Source organism: Scaptodrosophila lebanonensis, unplaced genomic scaffold, assembly GCF_003285725.1.
Source record: "Scaptodrosophila lebanonensis strain 11010-0011.00,11010-0021.00 unplaced genomic scaffold, SlebRS2 tig00000123-arrow-arrow-pilon, whole genome shotgun sequence".
NCBI classification, from domain to species: Eukaryota; Metazoa; Arthropoda; class Insecta; order Diptera; family Drosophilidae; genus Scaptodrosophila; species Scaptodrosophila lebanonensis.
This window is the reverse complement of record NW_022060581.1, coordinates 999,923-1,013,044: the sequence shown is the minus strand read 5'-3', so window position 1 is coordinate 1,013,044 and position 13,122 is coordinate 999,923. Positions and strand designations below refer to the sequence as shown.

Below are 13,122 nucleotides of genomic sequence, written 5' to 3'. Positions count from 1 at the left end.
AATGTGTGTTTTTACCGTTTGTTGTCGTCGCTTTGTTGATTTCTTTTTGCAATTTTAATCGCAAAATGTGCCAGTTTTTGCGCAACACATGCCCCGCACAGCTCTCTCCCTTCCGCTCTCTTGCTTGCGCTCTCTCCCTTCCGCTTTCTCTTGCTCTTACTCATGCTCTAAACGAGAACGGTCTGTAATGGCAGTGGCTGTTGTTGTTGTTGTTGTTGCGGTTCCTATTTTTTTTTGGCACTCAGCAAGCGGCCGCCACTGCTGCTGTCATAAAAAACTATTTGTTTGGCTTGCTGCCTAATGTCTGCCACGCCTCCTCCCTCCTCCCCCTCTCGCTCTCCGCCTTCGGTTCGCACTCCACCAGACAGCCATAAATCGGTGGCCTCCAACGTTGCGTATGCGTTATAAACAAAAGTGTGCAGCGGACTTCCATAAATCGCATTCAAATATCTATTGTGGGATAACACGAAGGGGGACTGATTTCTCGACGCGACAATTATGCAAACATATCTAAGAATATATATTGATATATATGTACTCGCACTTGAAACCATCATAGTTCCCAAAATTGAATGCTCTTTAAAAATAGAATCCAAGTCAAGCCATATTTAATTTTAAGCAACGTTTTATATTATTCCACAAATAAACTTTTCAGGAGTGGGAATACTTTTTTGTGAATTATTTAGGGACAGCAGCTTGTTTGTTTATCCCATACCCTTTAGTCTGTTTGTTAAGGATTAATGTCTTTTTTTAAATTGGAAGTTTTCTCAAAATCATTTTCAATTTATTCACTTTTCTTAAAGCAATATGTATTTACAAAAGTAAACTCTGAGAGTATGTACAGTCAGCTTAGTTGGAAGAAACATAAAAGATTAAACAACAATTGGCAAATTATGCACAAATAAAGCTTAAAACTAACATGAAACTACATTTCTTATTATTTATACTTTAAATTGGAAATTATCTAAACAAATAAAGTGTAGCCTGTGATCGATTCATCCATCAGAGGCATAATTTTCAAAACCAATTTCAATACCAGATTTAACAAGTACATAGTAATGGTTGTTTACTATAATTTTTAAAAAATGAATTGGTAGCTAGTTTGCTGCAAATCAGATCTCTACAGCAGAGCTGATTGATTTACTTTTTGATTCTACTACAAATGTCTATAATTCCCAAGACTTGAGTAACTTGTGCAAAAAAAAAAAGAAACGTTGTGACTACATTTTTGATTAAATTAAGTGACATCTTGGCGACTAAACTAGACTTTATTTTAACAAATATATATTAAGCATTAAATTACAATTATGATACGGATGGTAATAGAGGGTACGAGTAGGTTTGCTTGAAAACTAGCAGCCTGTACAGTAGAGCCTGTAAGAACATCGATGTTTTGTTGTTCACCAAAAAACCAAAACTATCTATGTATTCAAATAAATTATTTTTAATTTACCTTCATTTCTGAGCTTAATATTTTTCTCCAAAAATATGAACTTACTAAAAAAAAATACAGACGAATTGATCACATTTCCCTCTTCTGATGTCGTTTAATAAGCTCCTACGTTGTGTTATAATTTGGCGTTCAGAGGTATACGAGTTGGATTTGAATGATTCGCCACTGCTTGCCTAAAATAAAAAAATAAGATGATTTAGAATAATTAGCTTCTCGATTAGTCCTCGATAGTAAACTGATTTAAACAAATATGTTTAAAAATACAAATAAAGGTTTAAATTAAACAGCAAACTAAAATTGAACAAAGAAAAAGTAATATTTCGTTGTTATTAATGTAGAAAATATGGAATCATAATTATATACACATTTTGATATAAGCCATGGGTTCTTATTTGAAAAGAGCAACAAATTCATATATTCCCAAGCTTCAACGAACAAGCGTTCGGTTTGAATTTGGTGGATTGGGATCTGTTACTACTATTGCACTGATTCAGTTGCAGGACTATTTAGTCTACAAATTCGAGATGTTTTCGACACATTCGACCAAATTAAACGTTACAGCTATAACATTTAAAAACAATTTGAACTCAAATGTAATTAATCAATTTAATGAATTTATTCACTTTTCCGCATACATATATTTTACAGTAAATATTAAAAAATTGTTTTAAAAAGTTTAATAGTTTTTTGCCAGTTGTTGGTAAAGCTTTTAAAAGAAAAACCATCTAAAACCTTCGATAGTGCACGACTACCTTCGATGGTAGTTCGATAGTGCCCCACCATCGATAGTGCGGATAGTGCCATCGATAGTTCTCCACCTCTAATGAGAATCGTTCTTGCATTCTTTAAAGTGCTGCCAAACAAGAGATGGCTCCTTTCTCCTCTTGGGATTACCATTTTTCCCCTTCTTTCTTCACATAGTTGTCCTTCGTTGTATCTTTAATAAGGGAAACATTTAGGGAAGTTTTCATTTCGCTAAATTCATAGCAATTCACCAGCACTAACTAAACGATATTTTTTCCAGCTCTACAGTGTACAGGATATTTTATAGTAAGAATAATAAATAAATAGTCGATAACTAGTTAGTCCCAATCATATATTAGTTCGTTCTAGAGCGGCTCTACTGTAAAAGAGCGAAGCTTAGCACTAGTAGCATATTCATAATTTTCATTTAATTCCACGAGCACCCACACAGACACACACACACACCCGCACACAGACACGCATACACACACATGGACAGCTCATAGGGGACGTGTAAGCCGCTTAGCCCAGGGCAAATAAACGAGGCCACATGTTCGCGCTATCGACGCCATCGACACCATCGACAAGACAAGTTATTAGCATCGTAAATACAAAATAACTTTATTTCATTTGTCTCGCTGTTTGGCGCTGGTTCAGGCTTTTTCTAGTCTCGATGGTGGAGGGATGGGGTGGGGAGGGGGTGGGGGGGGGGGGGCTGCTTTGACAATCGATAGACATCGTCGGCATTGTCGACATTGTCGTCGTTCTTGCCATCTTCTCTGTCAGTGCTGTCAATGTATCGCTGGCATTGTGTGGCAGCTGTAGAAAGTACAAATAGCTAGCAACAAAAATGTCAAGTGCCAATTGTTGTTGTTGTTGTTGTGGCACAGCTGCAGCCAGCCAAGTTGTAGGAAAGTAAATCGTTGGATAAGACCAAGAGGCACTTGACAGGCGGCTGTTGGTCATTGTAGCTGCCTCTGTTGCTGTTACCGATAAAGATAATGATGAGGATGATGATGATGATGATGACGATAATGATATTGATGCTGATAGTCCCAAGTGTGTGTGTGTGTGTGTGTGTGTGGGCTGAGAAGTGTTTATATTATTTATGCATTGAATTGCTCAGCTGATCAATCTAATGTGGACGACAGAATATTGAGAGACACTGAACACTTGACGAGCTAATGCCTAATGCCCTACAAATATTTTGGATAATCATCTGCTGGCCATCAATTCATGCTTTCATGATTACGAACAGTCCCGCCTCAATTATAACCAACAAACCGAAACTGCAAACGCATTCTATTATTGATAAAATCGCATTTGAATACTCATGCGCTTAAGTTGGCTTAACTTCATTTTCGTTCACAAAGTTGTCAATTATATATGCAAGCAGCTGCCCAGCTCGGATAAATTAGTGCTTTAGTATGAGCGAAGGAATTGGTTGGCAGCCAGCAGCTTGACTGTCAGCCGACCTAGATACATACATACTTGTATGTTTGGAAATATCCATCGCCACTAATTTTAAATGAGAGTGTAACGAGTGCGTTGAAACACATTCACACAACAAAACAACAATAATTCAAAATCAACTTGAATATGTTAATTTTTTCAAATCTTTTAACTTTTTTTGAGACAATTGTTAAATATTGTGATAACTTTGAAATCTCAATCCTGCTTCTGTTATGAGAGTTGCGAGTTTCCTCCTCAGAAACAAGCTCAGCTTTTGGGATTCCTGATGTAATTTATTGAGCTTAAGAAACTGTAAATTATTACCAGACCTATTTCAATTTTTTTCAATTTTTTTTAATTAATTTGCAATTAAATATTAATGAACAAATTTACAATGAACAATTACTAACTTTACTTAAAATATGTTGTGAGAAAAGTGCATAAAAGTTTCATGATGGAGAACTATCTTAATGCCCTTTTAAGGACAGGCTTAGAATTCCTCTCTCATAAAACCTCTTCTCCTTGGTGCTGAAAAGAACGGCCAACTGACTCGCATTTTTTGTCGCCCAGAAAATGTTGAAATTACCAAATTAAATAAAATAAAATAAAATAAAAAAAACTGATAACACTTGAAGGTTGATTGTTCCCAATTTTAGCTGCCTAGGGGAATACCACATTTTCAATACCTTGGAACTGTAACATGTTTAGCAAAATGTAGTTTCTTCAATTTCTTGTTTCCCAACCCAATATTTAAAAATTTGGGGTTTTTTTTTATCTTTAATCTTCGTGTAGGAACTGTCCTGTTGGGCAATCATTACATTTTTATTATAAATTGAAATTCTTGTATCATGCTTCTCCAAAATCAACAACAGCGAACAATTTGAAGACGGAAAAGAATCAATCAATGAGTTAAGCAAGCAACATTTTCAAACTGAAGCATATAAAACAATGTTATTTAAGTAACTTATGTAGTTCTTTATAAAGCAATTTTAAATGAATTGAATATAAATTAATATACAGATATATACTATATACTGTGTGTATGGGAATAAGCAAAAAAAAGTTTGCATCCATCATGAAACTAAACTTTTGAAATTCCTATTAATTTTACGCAAAGTGAGTTCCCACTGATTTGAGTTAATTAAACAGAAATTTGTTTGAAAACTAATGCCATGAGTATTATGCACAGATCAATTGGCGAATGTTTTTCTAATCCCTAAACCCTCCTCTCGTAACGCCACACTCCGTATGTCCATACTCAGAGGCGTCCAAACAAATTAAGAGCAAATCTATAATTATCGGTCATTAAATTCAAATCAAATGTTGGCAGCGCTATAAAGACCACAAAGTCAAAGCCATGACGACGGCAACTACTCGTAGTTGGCCAGCAGAGTGTGTGAGGGGGTGGTGGGGAGGTGGGGGGGACTGGCGTGTTTGCCAGCATGTGGGCGTTTATTTGGTCGACCGGCGAGTGTGTGCGTGTGTGGGTGTGTGTGTGTGAGCTAAAATTAACAGCAGGCGACAGAGAGCGTTCCAATTTGGGGAATTGCTTTAGTTTATTTCATTGCGCGACCATTTTTTCATTGTTTTTCTTCCTCTCCACTTGGTCCGACCCGACTCGACTCGACTCGACTCGACTCTGTTTTGCTTTGTTGGGCAACGCACGCAATGTGCGCCATAACATGAAATAATAATAAGCACGCACACACTCACACACACACACACACACACACACACACACACACACACACACACACACACACCACTTTCCCCAGCAGTTGCTGCCAGGTGGGGTGAAGGGGAGGGCTTAGGAGAAGTCGCGAGCCTCGCAAACCCTATGGGGAGTCATTCATTGTTTTGTTTTTGTTCTTTTGAGCCGCTTCGGACACCCAATAGTCAGTCGAATGGAATGCAAAGTGTGTCGCCGCAATTAGCGCGGGCACCCCCCCACCCCCCACTCCCTCCAGTCCCCTCCCCACTGCCATGTGTCAGCTACAAGGGAGATTTTGCATAAATAATGAATTTTCATATTTATCCTTCACCTCTTAATGCGCCGCCAGGCAATCGCTTGCTATGCTATGATGGCCCAAGGCACTCGCACTCGCACTCTTACTCGTGCTTGCTGCAGTTTTGAATAAAGCTTTGAGAGCGCCCGCTTGCCGGCACGCTGCTGTGGTGAAAAGCTCCACAGCAGATGGACAGAGAGAGAGAAAGAGAGAGGCACCATTCATTCATGCATTGAATGCCGACAAACTTTTGCCGCATAATGTTTGCATTCCTTTGGCCTTTTGTTTCCCACCACATTTGTTTTGCTTAACCGAACATTATCGCCCCTCCTCTCCTCTCCTCTTCCCACCTTCACACACACACACACACACACATGTATATATTGCTATTGTCTGGCATAGTTTGTGGCTTCTGTTTGGCGCTGCAACTTCGTTGCCTGATTAGTTTGTCGCGCTTAACTCTTGCCGCTTGATTGCTCATGTGTTGGTCCTCCCCTGCGCTCTCCACTCCTCTCCTCTCCTCTCCTCCCCCGTCATCCGTCTCCCATCTGCCGTCTCCCAGTTGTGGTTGCAATCAGCTGGGCAAACATGTCCTTGTCCTCGCACTCCACTATCCAACATTCTGCTCCTTAGGTTGCGGTTGGGATTGGGATTGGAGCTGGGGCTGGGGCTGGGCCGGAGGCTGAGCTTCCATTTCAGCTTCAGCCGCCACTAAGCGGCTTAACTTTTGCGCTTTTATGTGATTTTTCGCTTTTGCGCTTCATTATGCAGCGATGGAGATGCATATGCGAGCACAGTGGCTTAATGTGCTTAGACGCTTGTGGATTATGCCGGTAACAACAACAACAACTAAAACAACAATAATAAAAGTGTTACACAGACTTAGAAAGCATTCAAGCCATTATATGCGTGCACGCATATGCTCAAATGGTTATTCGTCGAAAGAAAGTGTAAAATGCAGGGAGCAGCTTTGTTAACAGGACTTTTACATTTATTGCGCATACGTCCTGTAGGCCCGAACTCTCCAAGCCCGTAGATCGAGAGGATTAGTTAAAGCAGACGGGAGTACTACTTGTAAACATAATTTAGTTCTAACTGATGGAACCAATTGTTGTAGCTCGGCTGTTAACGAATTTTAGACACACTTAATTATATTATAATAATTGTATTTAAATAAATATTCTTACAAATGAAGACAAGAAGAGCTGACAAGTCTTAATTACATTATAATAATTGTATTTTATATACATACATACATACATAAATATTTTTAACAATTAACACAAGAAGAGTTGTCAAGTCTTAATTACATTATTAATTGTATATAAATAAATATTCTTAAAAATGAACACAAGAAGAGCTGACAAGTCTTTGCACTGTAAACATTGTTATTAAGAATTTAAAGTGCCAACCATTTAAAAGCCAACCACTGCTGGCGGTTCTGGTTTGAAACCCAACACCAGTCCTATGATCAATGCAGAAATCGAATAAACCTATTTAAGCTGCAACTGCGATCGGGATACTCTGGATTATATAACATGTAACAACTTTACAACAGACTTGTCACATTTTGAAGAACAATTGCTTGAAAACTGAATCCCAAAAAGTCTCCATAGATTGAGATTTCTTTTGACTTAAGTAGAAGACTGAAGATACTGATTGAAGATGTGTATACTCGGGATACTCTAGAGTATATAACATGTAAGAACTTTACAATAGATTAGTAGAATTTTGAAAGAAAAATTCGTGAAAACATACAGATTGATTATTTCTTTAAACTGCAGCAGAAGATAAATTTTTTTGTTTTGTCGAATTCTACTTGAATAACTTAAATTAAACCTAATGAAAAATATACAATTACAGCTCAAGCTAGGAGTTTGTAAATGTTATCGTGTCACGATGTTTGTCCTCATTGGACTACTGAACCGATTAAAATCAATTTTTTGTAATTTGGTCTAATTTAAAAGATTCTATCTATATTAATCAATATGTTTCAAAAGTAAGACTGACAACAACTTCAGACTGAAATAGAGTGTCGAGCAAGTGCTAGTTAGTTCCGGTAGTAAGTAGTATTCAATTATGATTCTAAAACGGCTGATAAAATATTAATTCATACATTCGTTCGAAACTACTGAAGTTACACTTGTAGTTATTTATAGGGTCGCATACAAGCAGCACTATTTAAGAGAAAATAGGATGATTCGTCCCCAAGTAGAAAATTATATTTTGAAATGTGAAATGTTCATTGAAGTCTTCATCTTCAGATTTCTGTTTCCTGTAGTTCCGCCTTTTTCGCGTGGAATTCTTAAGATTTAAATATGATTTTGTTTTATTTTAATTGCTGCTTTATTTAAGATCTGTCCCAAAAGGACAATTATCAAATTAGTTCACATGGCTGAAGTAGTAACATCTAAAATTCACGATTAAATGGGGCTTCAAAGATTAAAATGAAAAGTTATTTGGAAGGTGAAGGGGGCGCAATGTTTTGAGACGTCTGTGATTTCAAATTAAAGTGAAATTAAATGTAAATATGTGTGCAAACAATTTGTGTGTGTAACCATAGAGTATGGAAATAGTTGCCATTCATGTTGTGATATAGCATGATACTCTTCCATATGGCTCTTGTCTTTTGTCCTTGGAGCCCTCATTATTCTCTGAAACTGATATTAAATCTGCTGCTGTTCATTTTACATTCAATCTAGCTGGCAGCAATCTTTTTCAATCTTTTTCAATCTTTTTCAATCTTTTCAATGTGCTGTCAACACTTTTGGCTTTATCAGCACTGTGTGGCAGAAATAATTTGATTTGCCCCGCCCTCTGAGGCCGTGTGTGGCAGTGCGTGAATAGGTGGTGATGGGTGGTGATGGGTGGTGGTGCGGTGGCGGCTTTCATGCTAAATAGCTGCCAGTTTGTTGGTTTTGTGGCCGCGCATTTGTAATGTTTATGATGATGTTGTTGTTATTGTTGTCGTTGCCGCGAGTCTCGTGGCGGGCAAAAACTAATCAAAATTATTGCGTATGCGCCATGAGGGCCACGTGTCGGCGCAATTGTCAAATTGCTAGCTGTGTGTGTGTGTGCGATGGGTTGTGTGACTATGTATATGTATGTGTGTGTGTGTGTTGCCCTCGAAAGTATGCAACAGACTGTGTTCGCCTGCTCCTCCGGCGACTATTTATGAGACGCTTCTTCTTCTTGTCATGCATACACATGTGCACATTTAAATAAAAAAGCAGCTGCAGCACATGAATAATTAGACAAATATACTAAAGCCAACAAATGTGACAGTGAGCATAAAATGAGAAAGGAATAAATAATGGAAACAACACTCGAACAGCAATTCATTTCTCTTTCCATACTTATCTGTGAAGTAGAGCTGAATTGAACGCGAACTGCCTTAAACAAACTTCAACTTTAAACTACTTGTAAAACGAAAACGAAACAAAACAAAATATAAATAAATTACAAATATAAAAAGAAAACCGAACCAACTGCTTTATCGACCAAGAAACCAACAACACAAACAAAATGGCGTCCATTAACGCATAACTTTAGGCCATAAAGAGAAACAAAAACTGCAACACTGAAGCGAAGGCAAACTTCCAGCATGTCCATGGCGCTGTGCAATTTAAACGGCGGCATCGGAGGCGGCGGCGGCGGCGGCGGCGATGAGAACGCGCCTCCCTCAGTGGCCAGCACGGCCGCTGGTGTGGTCATCGAGGTGGCGAGCGAAGCCGCTGCTGCTCAGGAGAGCGCCGCCGAGGCAGCCAATGCAAGCACGCCCCTTCTGCTCGGCCACGAGCAGCCCCCAATGGTGGCTCCAGCTACAGGCACAGCCACCGGCACGGCCACCGCCTCCATCTCGACCCTCAACTCTGCGAATGCAGCGGCCGCTGCGGCCCTCCTCAATGGCAGCCATGCCTTGAACCACCATGCCAGTGTCGTCGGCATGACGCTGCCGGGCAGCCTGAATTTTGTGACGGGTGCCGCTGTTAGCGCCGGCAGCGGCGGCGGCGTCGGCGTTGGTGCCAGTGTCGGAGCTGTGGCTCCAGGCTCTGCCAACGACAACAACAACAACATGGACAATGCAAGCGACGACTCGAATGCGGTGACCATTTACAGGTAATGATGAATACCGCCCGGGGCTGATCAAGAAAGGCTGCACCCTCCTCCCGATACTCCGACCATTTGACATTCTCATACTAAATAATAATAATGGAGGACATATCTAGGAAATTAACGCTAAAATCACAAGTATATCGGAATAGATAGATCAATTATTTCGTTCGAAAAATATTCATTTATTTAAGTCTTTCTCGACTTAATACAAGTATGTGCTTCGTTAGTTCTTCTAAAAATAATATAATAATTTCATTTTTATTTCGTATAATTTTCATACATTTATTTTAGTTTAATTTAAAATAATCTAAAATCCACTAGATAGAATCGTCCATTAAGTGAAAAACTTACAGAACTTAGAGAAAATCAAAAGAAGCCTTTCTTGAGATATCAAGATTTTGTAGCCAGTCCAGTCCTAGCCAAAATCTCTAAAGATTTCTGTATAATTTTCTGAAATATTTATGAACTGAATTTAAAGAAAAATTGCTATACTTTCAAAATATCGAATATTTTTGTTTTTATCAAGAAAAATATGTTAATGACCAGAGGTATTTCGCAAACCTCATGCTACTATTATATTTGACATTATAATACTTTCTCAGATCCCGAACAGAGGCTGTAAGGGCGATATGTACAAAATTAAATATAATTTTTTCGTTGCAAGTAAATATAAATGTCGGTGGCTTAAAAGGCAATAAAATATTTGAACAGTCGCATATATAGTTTTATGATTTCCTCCGATGACTAACTTAAGCGCTAATTATGAATGTGAAGTCTTGCTTTAAAGATACATTTCTTTGCTGACAGATTTCTGAACTGTTAATTTGTCAAAATTATCTAGCCATACAAGTTATTGGCGAAGTTTTGGCGTCTGTCCGTATAAACCCCTAGATCTCAGAGACTATAAGAGCTAGAGACGCAACATTTTGCACAAAGATGTCTTATGTGTATACGCTGTGCAAGTTTGTTTTATTTCTTTGATTCCTCCCCCACTTCCCCCCTATGGGGTTTTCCCGATTTTCCATACGAGACTTTAACAACTAAGGACACCAAATTTTAGTCCCACATGCCTTTTGTGAATACGCAGAAATCTTGTATTCTGGAATTTCTCTCCCCCCTCTCCCCTACAATCACTGATTTTCCATAACTTTCTTGGAATTTTGCACTAATGCCACGCCACTAAGGTATTGCAGAGCATTTTTTTTTTTTGCTGAGCATTAAATATTTTATCAACTTCTTTTTATTCTTAGTTGTAGATAACGAAAATTCGATTTGAATTTGGCTTAGAATATGTCGTGGCTTCGTCTATCAAAGAAATTTTAGTCAAGAGGCTATGGTGTTTTAGACTTCAGTTAGACTTCGACCAAGCTTCTAGTTTAAAATTTTTATTATTTTCATTTCTTTATATTTTGAATTTGCAGTTTTTGATTTTGAAATATTTTGTATTTTTTAATATATTTTTTTTTGTTTAACCGTTTTTTTTTATCTATGAGACCACTCTTACAGAAATTCTTAAAAACTGCAAGTAATTTTTTAAATGTCGGTAGCGCCGTGACAAAACCGAGTCATGCACTCAAGAACGAACTCAAACTGTGGGAGTCCCTTTGGCTCGTTGAGCTATGCCAGGCCTCAAGTTTCTAGTAACATTAGTATTGAACTTTTCAGCATTTAATGTGCAATGTGGTTGCTAAATATTTTCAATCCCCACAGTTCCTTAGAAATTGCTCAAAAAGTGGTAAAAAAAATAAAATAAAAAATAAAAATTAAATTCCTTAGACTTTTTGCAATGAGGACAAATATAGAACAACGTCCTGTTCCGTCTCTTCCACTCCAAGCACTGGCGATGTCAGCGAAACTTTTGTCAGAGCTGTGGGCGTCATAAAACCAGATTGGCACGCAGTTGCTTCAATATGCAAATGAGATTGCCACACCGACAAACAGGCAGAAATAGGGCCATGACAGAGTGAGAGAGAGAGAGAGAGAGGTGGGGGGGGGGGGGGGGCGAACTGAAGTTAACGCCTATCGCATGGCCACTCTAATTACGCCGCATAATGGTAATTGCCAGCGACATACTTACGCCTCTGAGAAGCTACGCCACGTTCTGCGTTCGCTCGAGTGCTGCAATTAGCCAGTTATCCGATTCAAAAAGCAAGCGTCAATATTTACTTAGCTCAGCTGCCTGGTTGTCCGCAACCTTAGCAAAGCCAACTCTGTCCTATCCTGTCCTGTCCACGTGGCCTTGTCATCTTCAGCACCTGTGAGGTCTTTATCGCCAAATTCTGTGGACGCGCGCACATGCTGAGACGTCATAAAAACAAAATACTCCGATAATCATAAAACAATTTTGAACAAAATATAAATTAAATTAATTACATATATGTATGTATATGAAATGCAATATTTTTCAATGTCTTGTCGCCGGCCAACCTATTTATTACTAATTTATTACTAGTAAAATATCCATTCTTTACTAAAAAGAAATGTAAGATTTTTTAAAACATAAACAAAATTACTTATTATTATGCGTAATTAAAAATAGATGTAATTAAAACAAAAAGTTTTTCTGTGCTTGCTATAATACTTGTATATTTGTTATGACGGCCGGATCGATCAGATATCTTACGAACTATATACTATACATATGTGGGTCGACATTTCTACGAATTTCTTTGGATGTTTGTAATTAATTAATTTTAAGCTACAAGTATTAACTACTAAGCCCTCCTCCACGTTCTTTCTGACGAGTTCTGGAGCACTGAGCTTAGTGTCAGGCCAATTAATTTCCTTGCACGATTTCTCAACACTGTTCCTTTTTCTTGCAGGTGCCGGGCCCCAATCGCTTCACTCGACTGCATGGAGGAGTTCAGTGGTACGGGCGGTCATCTTGATTTCGGTATCGAATTTCTCACTATCAAAATGGGTTTTTATCAGTTATTTGTTGTTGTTACTGTTGTTGTCATTATTATTAACATAGAAACATTTGCATGCATACTAGCGATGGGCGTGCGAAACAACTGTTTGAGTCACGCACATTCTGATTATCACGACGTGATCACAATCATGACAGTTGACATTATTGATATACATATGTATACTTAGTATGATCAGGCCATCAAAAATGTACACAAAATATTGTCAAGATTAAACCGTAAATGGTTGTTCTTGTTAAACGTTCTCTGAGGTTGTTCTTCGTCGAAACGATTATGGCCGATTTTAAATTCTTACTGTTTGTTCTCTAGGCTTCCTAAGCTTTTAAAATCCTTTTTATTTTAATTATTACGAAATTTAATTAGAATTCAATTCTTGGGACCTTAAAATTATACAAGAAATCAGCATATAACGTCTTCATAT

At 38.1% G+C, this 13,122-nt stretch overlaps 1 protein-coding gene across 1 annotated transcript in view; it reads left to right on the top strand.

Annotated features, from left to right (window-relative positions):
- LOC115628770 (voltage-gated potassium channel subunit beta-2) overlaps nt 1–13,122 on the top strand; it is a 79,386-nt gene that overhangs the window by 62,332 nt on the left and 3,932 nt on the right. The window contains exon 2 of the mRNA XM_030524985.1: nt 12,594–12,664. Within this exon, the coding sequence (XP_030380845.1) occupies nt 12,594–12,664 (71 nt within the window). The remainder of the gene's footprint in view (nt 1–12,593; nt 12,665–13,122) is intronic.